Raw genomic sequence first — 23554 nt, 5'->3', positions numbered from 1 at the left:
TTTACCGGGAACCACTTCGGAGATTTCCTCGAACAACCTCGTTTTCATATTCTCACCGATCACAAACTGCTGACCTCAGCGCTTGCGTCCAGCACCACCTCCTATGCTGCCCATGAAATAACGCAACTCGTCTGCATTTATGATACACGACCGACATTCATCACGTCAGCCCCATGTTCAACGCAGTTATCGACGTGCTTTCGGACGCCGAAATCATTGCAACTGACAACAGCCGCCAAATCAACTTTGAGACCATGGCTGGTGATCAAAGTATTGACAACTAGCTGCAGCTTCTTCGCAGGCACTTCACCTCTCTCGTGTTTCCAGACATTTTGCTCCCTGGCTAAGAAATACCGCTTATTTGTGATACGTCGTCCGGACGACCGTCTTTGAAACCCTCCATTCTTTGGTTCACATTGGTATTAGTACCACCCAGCGACTCGTCACGTCTTACTACGTCTGGTCGAGAATCAATACAGACGTTCGTCGCTTGATCTACGCTTGCCTCAGCTGCCAGCAGTCTAAAGTGCATCACCATACTGCGGCTCCCATTGGCTTCTTTTCGTCCCCCGACGCCCGTTTCCGCCCTCTGCACGTAGATATTGTCAGTCTTCTTCCGCCTTGTTGGAACCATCGCTATCTGTTAGCCTATATTGATAGAAGAATCGAGTAAAACAGCGCTAGACAAGATGGGGCATGTAGAGGACAGACATATTTATTTATTCATTTAGAATACACCTCAAAATGCCCATGTTTGGGGTATTACATCAGCGATAGCGGCATAACATCGAAGTTATACCTTAGTTATCACAAATAAATCATTTTCTCTATAGACGTCTTAAAATATTGTGGATCGGATCGGAGCACGGCTTGACGGGGAAGCTCATTCCAGTCTTTCAAACTCTGGATGAAAAATGAAAAAACATGCCTAGTACTGTGGGCAGACGGTGGATAAACACTTTTATGTGAGAATCAGTAGCAATAAACTATTTAGTCGCTAGTCAGCGTATGGGTCCGTCCTTCCCGTGTCACGTCTTGCCTAACGCTGTTTTACTGGATTCACCACCTGTATTAGCCCTCTTCTTTATTGATGAGTTCACTAGATTGTTGAGAAGCGCCGTCCCTCCAGGACATAACGGTGGAGTCGATTGCTCGCTCACAAGTCACACTCTGGATTAGCCGCTATGTTTTGCCTTCCAACATTACGACCAACCGTGGTGTTAAATTCGACTCCCCATTATTCGCCAACCTATCTCGTCTCCTCGGGGCCAATAAAAATAGTACCACGTCTTACCAACCGATATCCAATGCTCTAATCGAAAGGTTTCATAAGCAATAGGAGGATTCTCTGATTTCAACTTACTCTTCGACTCAGATCGAGCGCCTTTCTTTCGCTATGCATTGAATCCGCACCCAAGTTCGCGGCGACTCTTCCACTTCGGCAGCGGAGCTTGCATTTGAACCACTCTTCAAGTTCTTGACAAATTTTCCCAAACACGCGAGCGGAAGTTTCGGACTATGTCTACCGCCTGCACTGTACTATGCTCACTATCATGCCTCTATTTCAACGCCAGTCGTATCGTCAGGTTTACATGTGCTTCGATTTTAGAGCTGCACGCACGTTTTTGTGCACCACGATACTGTGCGCTCCCCCTTACGGCCTCCGTATGATGGTCTATAGAAGGTGCTCCAGCTCCCAAGTGCCTTGTGCTGCTAATCAACGACCGAGAAGATACGGGCTCTGCCGACCGCCTCGAACCTGGCTAAGTAGACTTTGACGCCATCACCACCTGTACTGTCGCAACCGCGCCCGACCGCGCCGATCTTCTTCTAAGTCCTGTGGGGTATTCTTGGGCAGAGGATACTGCACGCGGGTTACGCCGGCCTAAGTCATGGCAGCGCTCTTGGCGTCCATGGAAACAGGAGATGGAATTTGGGGAAGGGGTAGTGGTGGTGGTGGTGAAAACGTTTGTTGAATCTTGAGCCTTATTGATTGTTCTGATGGGTCGGCTCGATATGATATCGCGTAGGGTGGCCGGGAGCTTGTGGCTCTCAGCGACTCTTAGAGCCCAGCGCAGCAGCTCCTTTTGTGCAGCTGGGTCCGAGCTGGACACCGCGATCTCCCATCGCTCTATGTCTGTTAGTTGCAAATTGCGGGGTGGCTGGAGCTCAGAGCACATGTAGAGGATGTGATGAAAGTCTGCTTTGGGTGCCCCGCAGAGGGGTCATACAGGGGCGAAAAGGCCGGGGTGGATATGGGCCAGGTGTGCTGGAGATGGGAAGGTACGGGCCTGGAGCTGGCGCCAGGTCACCTGCTCGGGTTTAGATAACGATTGGTGTGGGGGCGGATACTGGAGTCGTTGCTCCCTGTAGTGGAGAGTAATTTCGTTATAGGTAACCAGGCGTTCGCGTGCACTGCATGGGTCTGTAGCTGGCCCTGCTCGGTTGACGTGCGCTCGAGCAGTGTTGTGGGCAGCTTCATTTCCAGGGTTGCCCGCATGAGCAGGTACCCATAGGGAGGGGGTGCTGCGTGCTCTTCGCTGCGTGCTCCTCGCCATTCACCCCTTCTCACGGCTTTTTCGCTAGACGCGTAGGGGGGGTTCTGTAGCGCGCATCTACGTGTCGTCGTGGTCAGGCTGAAGACGACTACACACCCAGCATGCGTAGCCAAGCGGGCGACAGAGGATGCTGTTACTGCAGGGCCGAACGCCAGCAGTGCACTGTCCGACTCTCGCTCGGTAGAGTGAGATGAATCAATATAATTTGTGGATACGAGATACAGACTTCTATCGGGTTCTTATAGGCCACAAGACTGCGTCGTGATCAGAACTTACTACTGCTCATTCAGGTCTCTACTATTTTGCGGTTAGCCGCCCACTACTTTGTGGCTTGCTGTATAGTGTTACTGGATACGTCTGGAACACCATCTCTGGGACTTGCTTCTGAGTGGCATAAGCGCTTGTTTGGTTTCTTTAGTATAGACAAGCAGTCTAGGCTCGACAATCTTACCGTTTCTTCTGATTCGGCATCCTTAACTGGTGAATTTTTGTCGAGCGAAGTGTCTGAAAAATTCTGCATTAAACTGAAAATATGTTACTTACATTGCATTCCGTTAGTAACTAAACAGATGAGAGGAGATCACTGCCGGATAAACAATGAAATTCTTACTGCAATTTCATACAGAAATACTTTGTGCAAGCGCTAGATATGAAGTCCAGCAACCAGAAACTGCGATTAGAATACAAGTCGGCAAGTAACAAAGTAGTTGCTCTTCTTTGTGATTCAAAACGCCGTTACATTTATGAGAAATGCCAGCAGTCTTGAAAACAGGTCAGAAAATCAGCATCTTTGGTAAGGCATTTCAAAGGGGTGTATTTCAGTAAACGGTCGGCTTTAGACTCTTTCACAATCTCAAGCAGCTGTAGCAGATTATTTCAACATGCACTTTGTAAGAGCGTCCGAAATAGCGGTCCCTCTATTCATGCACACAGTTTCGCTTTGAAAGAATACATATCCGCGTCAGCATTTCTTCGGAGAATTTAGAAGTGTGAAGAGTAAGGAATTCTTTTCAGCTTCCGTACGAACAAGCCTTATGGATACGATTGCATATTATTACACAACCTTCGACAGAAGTTTCATGCCTGGGTTGACGTTGTCCATTATATACAGAATAATTGGCTGTAGGATGACGAATTTCGGGAGCGCCTAAATACTGCTGCGTTTTTTCGTCTACACAGGTCAAGAGAGAAAGATAAGACTGAAAACTACAGATCAATTTCTATTTACCTGCACATGCACAGGTCTTGGAAAATTTTCTTTTCTACACGTACTATGTCTTCTTTCGTAAATAATTTTCAATCGTGACTGGTCGCTAATTTGGCTTTCATTTAGGTTCAGAATAATTGCTCTCATTTTTGAAATTTTCACGTGGTTATTTTTTTAGATTAATCGAACAAGGTTGGAACCTAGAATTATCAAATCCAGTTAAACAAAATGAATTCTTTCAGTGTCTGGACATTTTTGCAACATTCTCGAAAATTATTTCAGAAATTGTTTCCAAGTGGTTGCTATCGATGATAAGAGGTTTTCAGTTCTAACGTTCTATGGGAGGGCAGAATAGCTGGGACGAAATAGCGGAGGCTGTCAGAGTTTCGCAGCTGGAAAGATTAAGTCGAACGACCACGGGTAGAATTATACTCGAAATGGTAGGCCTGCAGACAGATAGGGGATACGAGAAAAACCAAGTATCCCACAGGACTGCCGAGAAAATATTGTTACGTGGTGACAAACAAAGAGGACAGCATGGCGATAGGGTAAATGATTTAATGGCTGGCGTAGCGCGAGGGCTCCTCTCGCGCCACTGCCTATTTTCTTTGTAACACTTCCCGGGGCCACCGAGCGATCGTCTCGATCGGTTCGCTTGAAGTTGATGGTGACGTGACGGTGAAGATGCTCAAGGAAAGGCATGAGTGAATAACTTGCTTGCCACCACGATGTCTGATGCGTGGGTGATCCGCCTCCCCTAGAGCTGGTCAACCATCCGTTATTATAGTCCATGGGACCGATTGCTCGAGGTCACGTCGGGCTGCTTGGTCGGGGGTTGCGTGTTCGGGTCATTCTGACCTTTCGGGTCCTTCGTCTCGATTCTTATTGGTCTCTGTTCTCCTTGTCTTCCGGTCCGGGCTGGGGGCTGGGCGGTGGTAGTTGGTCGGGTCTGGGCTGGAAGGGTTGGGGCGAAGCTGCTCGCGATGTCCCTGTCCCCTCGCTTGAGAGTCCCGGCTTATAGATGGCGTCGATGCTCCAAGGCGAGGACGGGGATGACGTACGCCGCACTTATAACCCAAATGGTACGTGGTAACAAGCGAAGAGGACAGCAAAACATGGCGATAGGGTTAAGGATGATTTAATGGTTGGCCTAGCGCGAGGGCTCCTCTCGCGCCACTGCCTATCTTCTTCGTAACAATATAATCATCCCCCCCCCCTTCCTCGTAACATGCATCCCATGTTCAACACAGAGAGGAGGGAGAAGCGAGCAGAAGCACTAATCAGACGCTTCGATTCGATGGACAGCAAGTCGGTTGTGTACGTGGATGCTGCAAGTGGCAAAACGGAGGCGGCGGTCGCCTCGGTGGTCGACGGCCGAAGTACCCCGGTATCAGCAGCCACCATTAGAAGCCGCAACGCCGAAACGGCTGAAGTTGCTATAGCGCTCGCTTGCGTAGGAACGCAAGCCAGTTTCATAATCAGCGATAGCAAAACGGCTATTTGGAATTTCGGAAAGGGTAGGATCTCGCCAGAAGCGGCAAGGATTCTGGCCAGTAGGCGATTAAACAGAAAATTCGCCTAATTTCGACCCCTGCACATACGTCCGTTCCTGGCAAGGAAGCGACCCACGAGTTAGCCCGAGCTCTCTACTTCCGGGTAACTGTGTAGCCGCCCGACTGCCGGAACATGGATGAGCGTCTTCAAAATTATACGGAGATTCTTCAAAATTACAGGTTAAGCAGGAGACTGGTGCCACCACCAGATAAAAGTCTAAACAATAGGGAGGCAGTCGCATGGCGGCGCCTGCAAGCTGGGAACTTTGTAAACGCGGTCTGGGCATAGGGACCCTCGACCATATAATCTGGGAATGTGCTAGCTCTCCAGGGGCTAAACAAATATAAATTGTAGAGAAGCCTAAGAATTCCTGCAGAGCGAGGTCACTGCTCCATGGCAACAAGCCATCTGCCTGGCGGAAGAAACCGCAAAGAGCCAAGAGCTTCTGCCCGCTTCTCATTGCGGATGTCTCGGCTACCGTCCCTTAGGCCTGCGTGCAGGGGCGGGGATTGGGGGCCTCCTTATCTGGTAGAAAAATAAAGTTGTTGTCACACCACATCACTGATTGCGGGTGTACCAAGGAGATGAAACGTATCGCCTTTGTTGTTTAATAATTTTACTAGTGACATTGTTTTGGCAATTTCCAAATCGTTGGTGTTTCAGCATGCTGATGATATTGTTACTAACAAAACATTTTTGCTATAAAACATCCACTGATGCAAAATGACATTAATGCAATAATTTGTTTTGCTGACAATGGAGTAATCACTCATGCTGAAAATTGACATCTCCTCTGCACTTAAAAGTACCGTAATTAGCTCGCCACTCTACGTTCAGAAGCCGGATTTTCAGTCATGTAAATGCACACCTATTCCACACTGAATTCGAGGTACGAAGAAGCAATGGAAATGGAATAGAATGCATTGGAATAGAATGCACTGGAAATCTCCGAGTATTTGTATAGTAACCTAGCTATCTTGGATTTCTCGCTTAACGTTTATTTATTCAGAACTTGTTGTTTAAATTGTTTGTTGTTTAATAGCAATACATTTCTGTCTATATTTGCAAAGAATATTATTGGCCGTGCCTTAGGTTCTAGTGCTTGTGTTCGGATTATTGGAAAAGAACAGTCAACCGCATTATAAAGTTATAAAGATATTGTAAAACGGTTGCTACAATACTCCAATAGCAACAGATGCAAATACCTTCCGTTAAGTGGGTCTACCTGCTATTATAAAACATTTTTGGATTCCGCTTTCAAACTTGAAAATGCCACAACACGAAAACTTAAAAAAATTCGCGTTACCTTGTTCCTCGCACAGACACAAGTTACGGGGCGGTAAATTATGTACAGATGCGGACATAAGTAAACGGAGAACGCTTTTCCCTTCACATTAAAATCTTCCCTTCTGAACTGGAGATAAGAAAACGATACTTGTCCAAGTGAAAGGGCACTGACGTCTACTACAGGTTCGCATATATCATGACAGCCGGTTTCATTTTTGCGACGCGTGAAAACGTTTTAGAAGAAAAAGCGTGCTCCGTTTACTTTTCTTCCCGCCGGTGCATATGTGCTAGACATTTTAAAATTTTACGGGATGAGGTCTTTAACGTGGCTTCAAAAAGCACTTTGTAAAATTACTGAAGAGCTGCGTTACAACTAACGAATAAAGCATTTTTTCAGTGTCATAACGATTAATTTGGTTTACAATATTGCTATCGTGTTATTCCAGATTTCGGTTACATTTTGTTATATTTATTTCATTGGTTTCATTATTCATCGTTTGTGTTCATAGGCACGGTCGCACAAGCCAACATTGGCTTACATTGCCATGTTTTGGTATGTAACGCGTTACTGGTGAGAATAAAGATTTATTGCAAACATTAATATTGTTATTCTCTCAGTGTCCAGAAATCTTGCTGTAATGCTTGTCGACTCTAGGTCAAAACACGATTAGAAATTTCAGCACTTGACTCGGCATTCGAAGACCAAAAGCTTTTAATTTGTGGCGTTCTCTTACCATTAAGTTTTTGTTCCCATCATCATGTAAGCAAGACTGACATTTGTGCTCGTAGGATGGCTCTACCTCAGCATGCATCTAGCAAATTCCCAGTGTGCACTGCAAGCAACGGTGAAATCCTTTTCAGTGTTAATGTGTACCGAGTTGCAAACACAATACTACAATCCACTTTAGAGTCCAGCAATCTTTGCAGCGCCGCAAGACATTTTGGTGTATTGTCTCAGTGATATAATATTAGAATAAAAAATGTTCTGAATCAAATACAATTCAAATAAATGGCATCCAAGTGTTTGGGCAGAGTGGAATAATACTTTGGAGACATTTTAGCTCTTACAGATTATCTTTAAAACGTATGAGCAAAACAATGTCACTGCGCCCATTCACTGCATATTTCTAGAAGAAAACGTAATGAAGAATATAATGTATTTCTGAGGTGACGCTTATACCATGCAGTGTTGTCATGTAAATAGATGCATTGTCCTTTTCCGTTACAAGCTGTGAGACTAAGTGAAATTTTGGCTAACTCCTAGCGAGCTAGGAGCTGGTCTAGTCGGCTGCCTGATTGCTCCTGACATGCGGTGTTCGAAGAACCGGAAGAGGGCCACCTACGCACGGAAGACTTTGTCGACCCTGATGGAGATCCGGGGATGCGATGCCGGCGATGGAAATCCGTCCACCCAGAACGGCGACCGGCCGCATGGCGGTGAGTGTGCAAATGAGAACGATGTGTAAAAGGCGACCACCAATTGCAGGCTCTTTGGGGATATTGTTTATTTATGATTCTTTATTTTTCGTTCTTAAACTATACGCCTTCTGCATTGGTCGTTTAGAAACGAAAATTACTGATGCAGACCGTCAGCACCACCGGGTCCGGCAGCCATTGATAACTGTTCCCAGCGTCAAAGAGTGCAGGAAGAACGGCTTCTACAGTACGGCACAGCGAGGAGCAAAAGGTCCATTACTGGTAGGGGGACGGGGGGATTGAAAGATAGCGGGGAGGATATCGGGGGTTTTCGACCTGTGACCGAGGCATTGAAAACACAAAGGGCACACACATGACGGGTTGCCTGAAATGTGACCGAAAGGTACATTGAAGAATGACAGACAATTGGGCAAGTTGATATTGGTTGATATTGGAAAGGTACAGAGTAAAACTAAACACAAGACGAAAAGACGAAAAGAAGAAGGCGGACAGACGTGCGCTGACTCGAAACTAAATTATATTAGAAAATGACACATTATACAATTATTTCAAGTGATAACAAGAAGCCTATAACACATTGCAAGGGGCTAAACCATAACACAAGTCACATTCATTGGGTACGTTTCTAAAAATATTTTCATCCTATGAAAATTAAGGATGAGATTATTAATTATAAAGGACAGACGCCTCTTTATCTGCTACTACAACCGAAGGCTGGCTTATACATTGCGACTTTCTTTTTCGGGTCAAGTAGGCTTCCATGAGCTCTCTGTTTTATACCGGTGTCAAAATAATATCCTACATTTCGCAGCTAAAAAGCGGTAGTAATTCTTCTTTTTCTTTTCGTCTATTTCACAGCTGCGACAGTGATCTTTAAAGACACTGAGAGACAAAGTGATCTTTCAAATGGGAGTAATCGGTAGTTAGAGGGGTCTCCGGTGTTCTCGCAAACGAATAGTTTTGTATCTGGCGGTTTTGTCCAATATATACTTTTTTTCATATTAGTGGAATTTATTCCACTATGGCGCACTCGAATTTTACAGTACAGGCATCGCGAGGTGTTTAGAAATAGCGCAGTCCTGCTTTAGTGAATGAAGTGGATGGTAACCCTGCGTCGACTTGCCTTTACATATACTATACCTATACCATACAAGTCCACTTGTCGAAACGTTGGCTCAACCTGCGAACTAAGGCGCACCCCCTATACCCTTGTTCAGTGCTCCTTCATACCGTGTAAATCATCTTCTTCCTCTCGCTCTACCTAGACTATTCGCAGATATTCGAGGTCACGTAGTGGTATTTTGGTGTCCTTCGGTACATTTCATCAAGCCGTGCGCTCTATTAGGTTTGTATGATTGAAAAGGAAAGCAGGCTGCAAGTTTGTGTCGGAAGGCGATGTTCCGTAGCCATACCTCCTTTGCGTCAGTCGAAATGCTGCTACAAGTACTCCAGGGTAAATAGCATAATGCCACAGAGTAGCACAGCTGATAACACGGACATTCCCCCCCCTCCCCCTCAAAAGTCGCAGGGTGCAAGTATGCACGGGAGTACAATGTGCAAGCTCAGCGGGGCAGGTGGCCGCTAGTTCGCTTAAGTTTATAATTTCGCGCAAAGAAAACTTGCCTATTTATTATCGGCAGACACTGCTGGCGGTCAGGATGGCACTGCTGACGAGAAGTGTTGGTACAAGCAGCTCAAGCGATGCAACGAGAGGCAGATCAACGACATCCGTACGAAGATGACCAAATTACTTGCGAGGAACATGCTGCCAGATGAAAACTTCAGCGCGGCGATATGCAGGTACATGGAAAGCGATCATTTGCTATACCTTCACGCCATGGACGGCATGGTGTAGCGTGAGCTTCGTGCATGCGTGGAAGAGTGTAGTTTGTACTATTAGTTTGTACTATAAATTTCTATGTTCATGAATGGAGGCGGTTGCGCTCAAAAGCTCGCAACTTGAGTCGCGAGGGAAAAGTAGGAGATGAATATGATCCTCCAAAACGCTCACCTTACTGATAGATTTTGGTACGACGAAGCCTGCGTGAATGCTGCATTGTATGAATAGCTTTAGTAGAAGTGTAGAGATCAACGGCTTGGTTCGTGCCCAAGCTGCATGGCTGATTACGCTCCAGGAGCACTCAGATATCTTGAACGGAAAGTTGAGTTTGTGCACAAATGTCTTACAGCTTAGTGGTGCTTCTTACAATAATTGCCACATATTAAGTGATCCTGACAAAACGGCTACGAAGCAAACCTCACACTCCCAACTGCCCGCTAACACAGCACCTGTCGTAAGCATAAAGTTTATAAGTAGTGCACATCGTCCTAAGAAGACTGTTTCTTTCGCTCTATGATATGTAGAAAGGTAAAACAGCGGCGAATGTTTCCTTTGCCCTGCAATTCTGACACCGGTGTCATTATCATTCCGAAAAAAAAGCCTATTATTTGACATGAGTAATTTTAAATTTAACATAAATTTAAATTTTGACAGGATTTGACAAAAATCCGTCATAAACAGCTACGTTAGTTTTCGAAGAAGGGAGGGAAAGATAGGCACCATTGTGTCAAATACAACACAGCAACGAGAATACAACGAGACATCGTTTTTTCGTCTATGGTCGTGACGTTCCTGTTGTGGCTATTTTGTTTGGTTCTAGCTTCTGAAATAACCGGTCGGCACTAACTAATGCAGGCGATGTACCTGAAGCCCCCAGATGGACTCCATAGTACGTGGGCAATGAGGTTGCCAGGTTTTGTTCTTAGTGTCAGTTTGCCATGTTCTTTGTCGCATTGTACTACTGCTTCCTGTATTTTGGTAATTGCGTGTTTTTGTGCTTTAAATGTGACATTGCATTCTCCTGCTATGATTCTTTCAGAATTTGTATGTTTTGAGAAGTTTTAGGAAGGTATACTAGCATAAACACGATATTTGCTTCTGCAGAGGTTAACTACCTGTGCACTGAAAACGACTCTGATTCGAGCCGACGATAGAAAAGCCGCTGATACTCATAGACGTAGAATCTTCTGTCATTTCTCTGAAAAGGTTTATAAAGCATATGTGGCATCAAAAATGTGGACCACTGAAAACGTCACGTTTTCGCTATTAACTCGTAGACAGGCCCAGGGAGGAGGCACAAATTAAAGACCGGAGCTGCGCTCCGCCCTCGAAAGCCAAACAAGGCAGCCCGGCTCACCGGAATTTTTCGCCCTTTTGGCCAGTGATCAGCTAGACATCTGTACGTAATTACGTAAGAAAACGACTCAGTGATCGTGATTAAGACGTGCATGACGGTAAAACGCAGATTTAGAGGCTTGGCGCTATAAACTCCGTGTTACCCTCGTTGCTTTCTTTTGAATCCGGGTGGAGGCCAGTATACTTGTATTTAGTATTCCTAATTTCTACTTTATAAAATTTAAATCTTCGGGGTAAGTAGCATATTAGTCATTAGTGCGTGCCTTACTCTACGTAGGTTACAATAAAGTTTCACTATGCCATTCATTATTATTTTCCTAAGTATTGAAATCCAGCCTGAAGCTCTATAGCTGGACGTAAGTGTTGCAAGGTTGCGGAGGTCAATAGCAGCCCTGATGCTCGCACCCCGGCTTCGAGAGGCTCGAACACCAGGGGTGATGTGTATGGTTGCTGATCATGAGTTTGGCATATGTTGTCGTAAGAGTTTACACTTAGCATAGAGGACAAGCGTGTTACTGCTCTATCGCTCACTTCTCGGCTTCTCCCTTCAACCGGATGGTCAGGAAGACTAGACAAAGGTGCCACCAACACAGCAGGGTGGAGACGTGTGTGCCGCGCGAGCAGGACGCCATCCGGCGGTTGGAGGAGGCCATGGACGAAGCTCAAGCTTTACTTTGCAAGGACGACAGGACGCTGCTGAAGAGTGAGTACACGTGATTCCTGCAGCCGTTCAACAGTTTTTTTTTTCTTCAGGAAAAACCGCTAGGCAGCACCTTCTCTGCAGCCGGATTGTTTTATGTCCATGGCATCGATCTGGAGCATGATTAGATTGAAGCTATATGTCCTTCAGTAAAGGTTTCGTTTGGTTTGGTTTGTGGGGTTTAACGTCCCAAAGCGACTCAGCTTATGAGAGACGCCGTAGTGGAGGACTCCGGAAATTACGACCACCTGGGGTTCTTTAACGTGCACTGACATCGCACAGCACACGGGCACCTTGCTTTTCGCCTCCACCGAAAAGCGGCCGCCGAGGCCGGCATTCGGTCCCGCGTCCTTGGGAACAGTAGTCGAGCGCCGGCGGGGGTAACTTCAGTAAAGATATTACGACAAAAAAGGCATTTTATTATGATTCCTTGTATGGAAGCAAAGGCATTGGGTGGCCTATTTAAAGAAGGCTACATTTTAAAGAGCCGAGAAAAGCAACGTGCCCTAGAGAGCATCAAAACGAATGGCAGCTTCTCCGAAAAACCGCCATCTTTAGCATCGCCCCCTTCTTGCATTTGAATGTACTGTGGGGACATATACCTGTGCAATATTCTTACGCGTGCATACCAGCGCCACACTTAAGCCTCGGTGCCGTTGGCCATTGTGCTAGGGAAAATTTCGAAATGAATGAAGTCACAGTTTCGAACCTATATTGTTATCTAAGAGGGTCTCTCTCCGTGGTCCCAATTTCATGTGCCTGACTGGATTCCGAACCAAGATGGTCCTGCCCAAGCTACATATCAAAATTCATAAATAAGGATATGGATCCCTTCGGCCGGTTTTGCGGAGAGAAAGACAACTTCGAGCATGTGATCTGGGCGTGCAACACCCATAAGCCTCCCTTAGAACTCTTGCCTCATCCCTCTCGAGAAGCTTGGGACAAGCTAAGGTCCAGCGATGACCCTGGAATTCAGTTCAAGGCCCTCGAATGATCCGGTGTCGCCAAAAGTCTCCACGGCCGGCGGCAAGATGGCTGACTTCCCCTATTCCTCCCACTTGTTGTGAATAAAGCCTCAGGCGCAGGCTTACTCATGCATGTCTTCCAGCATGCAATCTAAACCTGAAGGCAAGGGACATAAGTGGGAAAATGTAGGTTAAGCAAGCCTATTGCAATAGGGGTCGGGTAAAATAAGGGGACCTGCATGCGCCATCTGCTGTGTCATAATGATCACCATAATCATCCGCTGGGCGAAAGCCTCTTCCGTATTCGTCCAAATTATTCCGGTCCTGTGCTAGCTAGTGGAGGCATGCCTCCACTTCACCCTTGCGAACATTTTACCATCATCCGCCGAACTAACTTTCTGCCTCCCCCTACTACGCTTTCCTTCACATCGAATCCATTTTCTTACATAAGCGACCATCGTTTATCTTTTCGTTGCACTTCATGCTCTGCCCAGGCCGATTTCATCTTGATTTCCGCTCGAATCTCAGAAACTTGAGATATTTCTCTGACCCACTCAGCACGCTTCCTATCTCTTATTTTACCCCTACCATTTTTCGTTCCATAGCCCCCTGCGTTGTCCTTAAGTAGAATCCTCTTCGTTAGCCTCCATATTTCAGCCCCATTGATGAGCACAGATAAGATGTCACTGTTATATACTCTCCTCTTGAGTGATACCAGTAAGCTGCTAGTCATAATCGGCGAGTGCTTGCTAAATGCACTTCATCCCATTGTTTATCTCTGTTATTTTCCGTTCATGGTCCAGATCTGTGGTAACTACCTGTCCTAAGCAGACATTTTTGCCTACTACTTCCAGTGCTTCGCTACCTAACGCAAAACTGCTGTTCCTTCCCGAGGCTGTTGAACATTGCCTTAGTGTTCTGCATAGTGATTTTCAAGCCTACCGTCCTATTCTTCCTGTCTAGGTCATTAATTATTCTTTGCAGTTCATCCCCAGAGTTACTTCGCAAGGCAATGCCATCAGCAAATCGCACATTACTGAGGTATTCGCCACCTACCCTTATCCCTAACTGCTCTCATTTCAAGTCTCTGAAACTTCCTCAAAAGAAGTTGTGAATAGTACTGGGGAGATCGCGTCTCCTTGCGTAACACGTTTCTTTATAGTAATATTGCTACTTTCTTTATTCAGAACTATGGTTGCTGTGGAGCTACTATATATATATATATATATATATATATATATATATATATATATATATATATATATATATATATATATATATATATATATTTTCTAGTACTTTCACGTACGGCTCGTCTACACCCGGATTTCGCAATGCCTGCATGACCGCATTGGTTTCTGCTGAGTCAAATGCTTTTTGGTAATCAATGAATGCTATTTATAAGGGCTTGTCATATTCTGAGTATGTTTATATTGCCTGGTTGATAGTACGGATATGATTGTTAGTACAGAACCCTTTCCGAAAACCTGCTTGATCTCTTGCTTGCTTGCAGTCTAAGGTTGCCCTAACTCCATACGCGATTACCTTAGTAAATATTTTATACGAACCAGGCAGTAGGCTAATCGGTCTGAACATTTTCCACTAGAATGTCGGTACCTTAAGTTATTTCTCCGACCCACTCTGTACGCTTTCTATCTCTTAATGTCCTCTACCATTTTTCGTTCCATAGCCCTCTGGGTTGTCCTCAACTTAAGTAGAACTCTCTTGGTTAGCCTCCACGTTTCAGCTCCATAGGTGACTACAGGCAAGATGCAACTGTTGTATACTTTCCTCTTGAGCGATGCCGGTAAGCTGCTAGTCATAATCTGCGAGTGCTTGCCAAATGCGCTCCATCCCAATCTTATTCTTCTTGTTATTTCCTTTTCATGGTCCGGATCTGCGGGTACTACCTGTCCTAAGTAGACAATATCGCCTACTACTTCCAGTAGTTCGCTACCTAATATAAACTGCTGTTCCTTCCCGAGGCTGTTGAACATTACCTTAGTCTTCTGCATATTGATTTTCAAGCCTACCTTTCTACTTTTCCTGTCTAGGTCATCAATCATTATTTGCAGTTCATTTCCCGAGTTGCTTAGCAAGGTAATGTCATCAGCAAATCGCAGATTACTGAGGTATTCTCCATCTACCCTTATCCCTAACTGCCCCCATTCCAAGTCTCTGAATACTTACTCTAAACAAGCTGTGAATAGTACTGGGGAGATTGTGTCTCCTTGCCTAACACCTTTCTTTATGGGAATTTTGTTACTTTTTTATGCAAAACTATGGTTGCTGTGCAGCCACTATATATATCTTCCAGCACTTTCACGTACGGCTCGTCTACACCCAGATTTCGCAATGCGTGCATGACCGCCATGGTTTCTGCTGAGTCAAATGCTTTTTGGTAATCAATGAATGCTATTTATAAGGGCTTGTTATATTCTGAGTATATTTATATTGCCAGGTTGATAGTACGGATATGATTATTAGTAAAAAACCCTTTCCAAAAACCTGCTTGATATCTTGCTTGATTGCAGTGTAAGGTTGCCCTGATTCCATACGCGATTACCTTAGTAAATATACGTACCAAGCAGTAGGCTAATCGGTCTGACAATTTTCAGGTTCTTAGCTTCCCCTTTTTTAATGAATTAAAATAATTTTTGCCTTCTGCCATGGTTCGCGTACCATCGATGACACCAGGCACTGTGTATACAGCGTGGTCAGTTTTCTTAGCACAATATGCCCCGTTCAACAAATCTAGTTACCTGATCCTCTCCAGCTGCATTCCCCCTTTTCATAGTTTCTAACGCTTTCTTAACTTCGTCCTTCGTCACTGGCGGAATGTCTGATAGCTTTTCGCTACTGCCAATTTCATTAGCTGTCCTGACGTTTTTGGTACTGTAGTGATCGGTATCCTCGGCTACTTTGGCTGTCTTGTCTCTATTCACGATCAGGTTGCCTGCCTTGTCATTTAGCGCATACATCTGATTTTTCTTGTGTCCAATTCCTTCTTCAGCACTTTAAGGCTTCTCCCGTTCTTTAAAGCACGCTCAGTTTTCTCCATGTTATACTTACTTATATCGGCCTTTTTGCGCTTACTGATCAGCTTTGATATCTCGCCAATTCTGTCTAGTCTATTGATTGGAAGCTTACATACTTTGGCGTTTCTTAATCAAATCGTTCGTCTCCTTGGGTACCTTACCAGTATCCTCCCTAACTATCCTACCGCCTACGTTTACAGCGCACTCAGTAATGATATCTCTGAAATTATTGTTCATTGCTTCTAGAATAATGCCGTCATCCTCGGTTGGAGCTGGATATGTTTTCTTTGGTGAGATGCCCAACCCTTCTGCCCCCCCCCCCCCCCCCTTAACCGCTAATTTATTCATGGACTTGGTTCTTAGTGATCTGTTTCGTTTCCTCTTCAGATTTAGACTAACGCGAGACGTTACCATCCTGTAGTCACTGCATTGCACATTCCCGTTTACCTCTACATTCTTCATAATTACGGGTTTAGAACGCAGTATGAAGTCAATTTCATTTTCAGTCTCCCGTTAGCAGGTTGCCGTGCCCTCTGTCCATGTCCACTGCGTCAACGCGTGGTAAATGGCTGCCTGCCAGGCGACGATATAAAATGCAGATGAGCGCAGCCTTGTCGTAGGCGTTTGCTGAAGGCTGTGCGCTGTTCAATGGTGCATCACGGATGAAGGCAGTTTCTCTGCCTTTGGACATTCTTGTGTGGCTAACGTATGCCAGCTATTAAGACCTCTGGAAAACTGGCTAGTGCAAGAAGGGGCGCAAGAGCGCCGTCTCTATTAACAATGTTGCAAGTATACCGGCACGGGATGCATTTTGCGTTTGAAGTACATGGACACAAAAATAAGTTCAGCTTCAAACACTTATGTCAAAGAAAAATTGTTCCAATTCCTCTATAACACTCTCTAGCACTGTACAGTATTTGCCAAGAATAACACGTCTAGATGTTAGTTTTTTGTGGGACTCCTTTAAATCCATCTCAGGACTGTGAAGAAAACAAGCCGATGCCAAGTAATAGAGACTTGGAAATACGGTGAAGCAAAAACTCGACCCATTAGAAAAGTTGTGCGGTGGGTGCTGCCCAACAAACTGCGTTTTGTGGCAACTCAAAAATTTGTACACTTTGATCAGGGCTTTTTTTGTTACTCTTTATCTCGTGCAGACCTTCTGCTGAGTTACAAGTGGTGGGATATCAAGCACTTCACAAAATGCTCAACGGACATTCAAGAGAACTTCATCACAGATTTCCTCTTTGACAGACCAAGGCTTCACAGCGATTGCGGGTAAGAGCCCCTTTGCTGAATCATGAAAGTGCATAGTATGGTATAAGTGAGTGGTTTTTTCCGCAGTTGTTTTACATTTACGTCAAACGTGTTTGTTGTCTACAACTGAAAAACATTCCGGCACTTGAAACATACGGTGACTATTCTAGCGGCAAAAAATGTAGACGCTTTAAATTCATAATATTTTCAACTGAGGTATGAGGTCCACCGCACTCCTAACATTGCGGAGTTCCATTACTCCATATGAGTGGTATCTCTAGACTCGAGACGTGAAAGGAATCTTGTGATATTTGCTGATAGCGCCTGAAATAAAAAGCAGTTCAACGCACTTCCCGAAGGGTGTCCTCATAAAATGTTAGAGAAAAATTGAAGTAGTACTGTAAGTGGCCGAGTATTGTTTAGCTATGGACTGCCTAATGCACCGCCGTGGTGGTGCACTGGTAACGCTCGAAGTATCCGAGTTTGATGCCGACCGCCGGTGCTGCGTTTCTACGGAGGCGAAACGAAATGGCGTCCGTGTGCTGTGCGTTCTCAGTGGTGGTGGTGGTGAAAACGTTTTATGAATAAAAAGGGGTGAAGGTATGCATGAGCCAAATCTTTGAAGATCCAGCCCTTACAAGTACTAGGTGGGGCCCTAGTACGAGACCCCAGTGGCCTCGGCCGCTGTCCGGGTGCGCTCGACCGAGGCCTTTTGGGCCTGCTGGTCACAGCAGCCGAGCAGGGTTGCCTCTCAATCCTCCCGAGTGGAGTTGGGGTAAGAAGGAATAGCTGGGCTGGATGGGCAAGCCCACACTATGTGGTAGATGTCCGAAGACTTCTCCACACAGTGCGGACGACTACCCATGAAGGAAGGAATAAAATGTTTGAATGCTGCCGTACACAGCAGAGTATTGGTATAGAGACGGGGTAGAACCCGCTCCGCCGTCTTAGATAGACCTTTACTCGGGCGAGGGTAAAGACTATGGCAAGATTGATAATAAAAGACAATGTCTTTAAAAAAATACATGGGCTCGAATTTGAGATCCTGATCTAGGGGGTCGAGAGAGGAAGCCCGGAAAGAGAGCGCGCGGGCGGCGGCGTCGGCGGCCTCATTCTCCCAGGTTAAAAATCCCCAGGTGGTCGAAATTATTCCGGAGCCAGCACCTCTTTCTGTCTTTCTGCTTTCACTCCCACCTTCCCCCCTTCTCTTATGGCGCGGTTCAGGTGTCCATAGAACAAGTGTGACAGATACTGCATGCTGCTTCTCTTTCGTGTGAACCAATTACTATTATTATTATTATTATTACTATGAACTGCCTAAGGACAGGTGTGGAGTGGTGAGGGGGGCAGTATGATACGGCACGCGTTACCTGTCCGATGAAAGGGGAGAGAGTTGCGGCGCGATGTGATTTTCGCTGCCTGTACTATATATTTTTACGGTCGGCTAATGGCCTAAGCGTAGGAGGCTTGTGCTTTTAAAGGAGTTTATTTCAACAACAAACCCAGGAAATATACAAATATGTCATATTTATCCACGCGGCTAGCTAAGGTAAAGACAGATTTTTGTGATGCAACGCTAAAAACTAAAAAAAGAAAGACTGCTATCGAGAGCGATTTATTGACAATAATCCACTTCACAGATTATAGGAGTAGGAAAGCCATCAATCTGAGTTTCACATCTACTAAACTGACCGATGGTCCTCGCCAGATTCATTATTTTTCTTTGAGGTATAGAATCATTATGAGGTGCAATTTCCTGCTGGAGCGCACATCGAAGCTAAGGCGTTAGCGTCCGCACTCTGAGCAACTGAGGGTGATATTTTGTGCTTCTAATGAAAATACCTTGTCGTAGAGAGGCGTGACATGGTACCATGAAGACACACTATCGATGTACTAAGTATTGCCTGACCAGGTGAAGTGTGATTGTGAAGTCATCATCCTATCGACCAATCAGGAAATTTGGTTCGCGGGCTTACATGTGAATCTTGAGCTCGGCCCGTTCGCTGCATGATACTTAGCAACATTCATTGAGAGCGAAACTCTAGAGATGTAATTAAAAGAAATGTACCACAGCGATAAAGGGCGACAAACACAAAGACTAACAAAGGTCTTATGCGACATCCTCAGCGGTAGATTACACATCCGCCAAACAGTACCCAAACCGGCGTGAAGGGAAAAGTCTTATTCTAAAGAGCAGAAACTCCTAAACATCAGAAGTGCTTACATCTACTAATTAATACCTATAAGTAGTACCACCAGTGAGACCTACTATTTAGTGCAACTGATTTGCACCACTAGGTATAACGACTAATTAAACCTAAATAAACTACTCCTTTAAATATTTCGCTATATTCTCGTGCGGCAATGCTAAAAATAATGATAATAACAATTTTAATAAGAGATCTTTTTGCCAAAATAGTTGGCTATAATATTCAACATGCCCGTCTAAGCCACTAGCTGCTTGTGGAACTTGACCCGGCAAGTTGACGCTGCAGTACAAAACTATTTTATTAAGAATACAATTAGCAAAAGCAAAGTATCATCCAAAAGTTTCGGTTTTTGTGAGAGGTGGACTGATGGAGCGGACACTTCCGACAATAATATCCAATGTACACATGTTATTCACATACAGAGCGTAAAAGGCTCTAATAAAATTAAGTAGGATTTTTAGCATGATTATAGATGCGGCAGAAAAAAATTACATCCGTCAAGGCACATTCACACAAGGTCTTCCCTCACTGTATCTGGTGTTTGATCGTGGGAAGGAAAATCGGCAGGCGTAAACAAGTGTGCGCTGTGGAATATGCTGAATTTTAAAATCAGAGTGACAAACACGTGCCCTCTTGTAACATTATTAGCGCCCCTTAAGGTTATCATCAGGTATTGTGATCAGCAAAATATTGTGAATTTTTATTCGAAGATCACATGCATTTTTCCCTCCATTCTTGGCACATTTTTTTAAAGCAGAGGCCTCGCGTATTTTTGTTTTTTTTCGGCATGCCTAAATATTTCGATGATTGGTGGATATGGACACAAGTAGTAAGAAGGCCACACGGTAAGAGAAAGTACATGGAAGTCTCATTCTCGTACGGTTTCCGCCTCGCTTCCGTGTGATATAGACGGCAAGCGTCATGCTGCTCGCGTATGCCAGGCTTGCATATATGCTGCGTATTGCCTGTATTCACCTCGTATCTGCCATATGGTTCCTCGCTTTGTTTCAAATATTGTGCTGTTAAGACTGGCCTTGTTTCTTCATTCCCATCCGTGTTCAAACTTGCTGGCGCTTTTTTTTTTGTATTGAAAGGTGCCAGCTGATTATGCTGCTGCTTTCTTCACTGACACCAGCGTATTTCACGTTTCTTGACTGTTACATCCAATCTTGTTTCATTGTGAAAGGCACTGCTTACATTTAACTTAGAATGAAGCTCGGTTAACAATATTGAGGGCAGTGTGAAAGGGCCGCTGAATAATTTTGCACAGTGCGAAATCGGCCATGATTCAACGCCGGTGGTAGTAATTTCAGAACTGACCTAAGGCACCCTCTGAGTTAGTGAAGGAAGTTTCTTGGAAAACAAGTAAAATCCGAGTTACGACGATGTCGGTTTTGGCAGAGTACGCACGATGGGTCTCCACCCTATTAGGGTCCCTTGTCTAGGGAGATGGGATGTCTCTTCAAGTGTTCCGCGCTGAGAGCGCATTGGAGACTGGGGCCTCGTGTATTACTGCAAATCCTAGTTATCTGTATTTGTTACTGCTGGCAGCTGCTGGCGTGCGGCCTCATCATTTGTCTTTACTGAGCAGAAAGATGTTTGGTTTACGCACCGTGTCATCGAGAATCGCTTCCTTTGGCGCGCAAAATGCGCCGGAAAGTATCTCGAATGATTCCAGCCCCTCCCGTTCGTTTCCACATTGTTTCAGGTGGTCCTGGTGACCTTTTGCGTCTTTATCTAGATGCTTGTCGCCGAACTTTAAATTGAGCACTAACGAATGGCGTGGGCATTTTTTCGGCGACCGCCGAAGTTCTTTGTTCTTTTGCTGATGCAAGTCAGCCCAATAAAGAGTTCATTTATTAAACGCCAGTCTTTTTGTTGGCTTCAATCGGTATTGCATCACCCCATGATAAAATGCGACAGACAGCGTGCACGCCTCAGTCGAGGCTTGAGCCGGAGCTCGATTCGTTCGGAATCAATCTGAAAATTCTACGTTCTCTTCCCGCCAGCGTAAAGCTCATACAAATTTCCAGCCGGATCCCACTCTCCAATGTTTGCCGATCGAGCAGATGAGAGCAGTCTACCCGTGGCCGCCCTTTGCAGTGGGGTTCGCCGTTTCAGTACATTTACTTTCCCATTTAGTTTTTAGCATAAATGTATAAAATATATTAGCAGTCTATCCTGTGAAAATATTCACTTCCATTTGGTGTTGTGTTGATTTGTCTACGAAGGAGCGTTTGAGATGAGTTCGACGCTACATAACTCATACGTTATATTCTATGGGATTGCAATACGGGGAATAAATGCGTTCGCAGCTTATTCCCAGCAGGCTGTTCAAACCGGCCACACCACCCTTTGATTACTGGCGCTACCGAGCGCACTAGGACCAATGACGGACAATCCTCTTTGCAGACAAACAAACAATACGTACCGACATCAAAAAGGCATTTATTGCTGTAATGACAACAATAGCTATCGAAATATGCCCACTAATTGAGATCGTCCGAATCAGCAGCAAGGTTACAAGGTAATGGTCGCCCACGCTAGGCCAGGCGAAATATCCTGAGACCTAGCGGGGCAAAGTATGCTTTACCTAAGAAACGATAGCGGAGTCCGCGGTGATGCGCCAAAGCGCGTCGAGTTCCCACGCCTCAATGGAGTCTTCACTCTAGGACGGCACTCATGCTGCAGTGGCGCTAGCACCATATCCTGATGCTATTTAGGGCGAGTAGCTTTGCGCCCTTGTGAGAAAAGCGGATTTAAAGGACCGGGGGGAAGGGGGGGGTTGCGAGTTGGCTCCTAAAATGTTTGGCTTGAGTGCAGCCTTATTCTGAACAACGCGCAGCCGCAAGCAATGATTTTTGTGTAGTCAACTGCAGTTCAGTTGCAAAAGTATTGATGCAGTTACGACGCGTGACGATCACTGTTTGCCATCATACGGCTATGACTTTTAGTCAATAATTCCAGTAGGCGACGAAGAGTAGCTGGCTGCCAAAACTGGATTATTCTTCTTTGCATCGCAGGATCCTGAAGTCGAGACTGTTTCGCTGCCTTGATGAGAGCTATGCAGCGGCTGCCGATGCTGACCCAAAGCCTGATGTAGTCGGCGCCCGCCATGTGCTGCAGATCTTTTTGAACCGGATGACGTGTGTCGATGCTGGAGAATTGCCATTCGTCGACGACGCATCTAGTGGACCCAACGGCAGCGACGATTACGATTATGCAACTGAAGGGAACGCAACGGACATGAACGGCTCCGCCATGCCCATGTTAACAGATACCGAGAACGGTGGCGCTGCTTCTACGATCCGGAAGCAGACTATCACGGGATCCGTGTTGCTTATGATGGTGATATTGCGGTACATGATGCAAAGCTGAATAAAACGAGCGCTGAAATACGTTTCTTGCAGCAACTTCTAATTCCCATTACGCTAAGTTTTGTGTAGCTAATGGTTGCCTTATCCCTGAAGGGACATTGTACAATGGTGTTACTATCCGAGGTCTGACAGGACTATAGGAAGGACTTGTATTTCCGCTCCACAATTCTTGCGAGTTGCCATATTTTACTCACAAAATTATGGCTTTCTTGAAATATACCCATTATCTAAATTAAAGTAGAGTTGAAACAGTACAGCGTATAAACAATTTGCGTGGCATTGGTTTCGGCGGATAACAAAAGCCACTACCCATCGAAGAGGCGCGATCGATGGGTTGGCTTGGTTAGTGGTATTTAACGTCCCAACGGGACTCGGGCTACGAGAGACACTGTAGTGGAGAGCTCCGAAAATTTTCACCACCTAGCGTTCTTTAACGAGCACTGACATTGCATAGCACACCGCCGCGGCCTGGATCGATTGTTTCGACGCTTTTCGTACGGATGTGTATGAACGTTTTATTTAGTCTAATATGACGTTAACACATTAGCGCGGCGGCCACTATGTCATTTTTTCTAAAATCGAAGATAGCGAAGAGTGCGCGAATGCAATGTCAGCCGTTTGGAACTTCAATTGCGAATACGGCAATGGGAGACCAATCAAGAACAGATTTCGGTGGCACACCGCAACAGGCGACGCCGGCATGGCAAGCGGAGAGCTTCTGGAACTGGTAGCTGAGCTCGTGCCCATTAGTTCTCAGGAGGGTGTAAA

The 23554-nt window shown here is 45.4% G+C and overlaps 1 protein-coding gene across 3 annotated transcripts in view; it reads left to right on the top strand.

Moving 5' to 3' along the window:
* LOC146200549 (uncharacterized) overlaps positions 1 to 22807 on the top strand; it is a 128097-nt gene extending 105290 nt beyond the window's left edge. For all 3 annotated transcript variants that reach the window (XM_084595558.1, XM_084595559.1, XM_084595560.1), the window contains 5 exons: positions 7871 to 8043; positions 9684 to 9843; positions 11803 to 11942; positions 17100 to 17220; positions 22433 to 22807. In XM_084595558.1, coding sequence (XP_084451684.1) covers positions 7871 to 8043; positions 9684 to 9843; positions 11803 to 11942; positions 17100 to 17220; positions 22433 to 22787 — 949 coding nt within the window. In that variant the 3' untranslated portion in view covers positions 22788 to 22807. The remainder of the gene's footprint in view (positions 1 to 7870; positions 8044 to 9683; positions 9844 to 11802; positions 11943 to 17099; positions 17221 to 22432) is intronic.
* Positions 22808 to 23554: the final 747 nt, after the last annotated feature.

Source organism: Amblyomma maculatum, chromosome 2 (assembly GCF_055883805.1).
Source record: "Amblyomma maculatum isolate TAMU_Amacu chromosome 2, ASM5588380v1, whole genome shotgun sequence".
Taxonomy (NCBI): domain Eukaryota; kingdom Metazoa; phylum Arthropoda; class Arachnida; order Ixodida; family Ixodidae; genus Amblyomma; species Amblyomma maculatum.
Note: the sequence above shows the minus strand (reverse complement) of the source record. Positions and strands in the feature narration are given on the sequence as shown.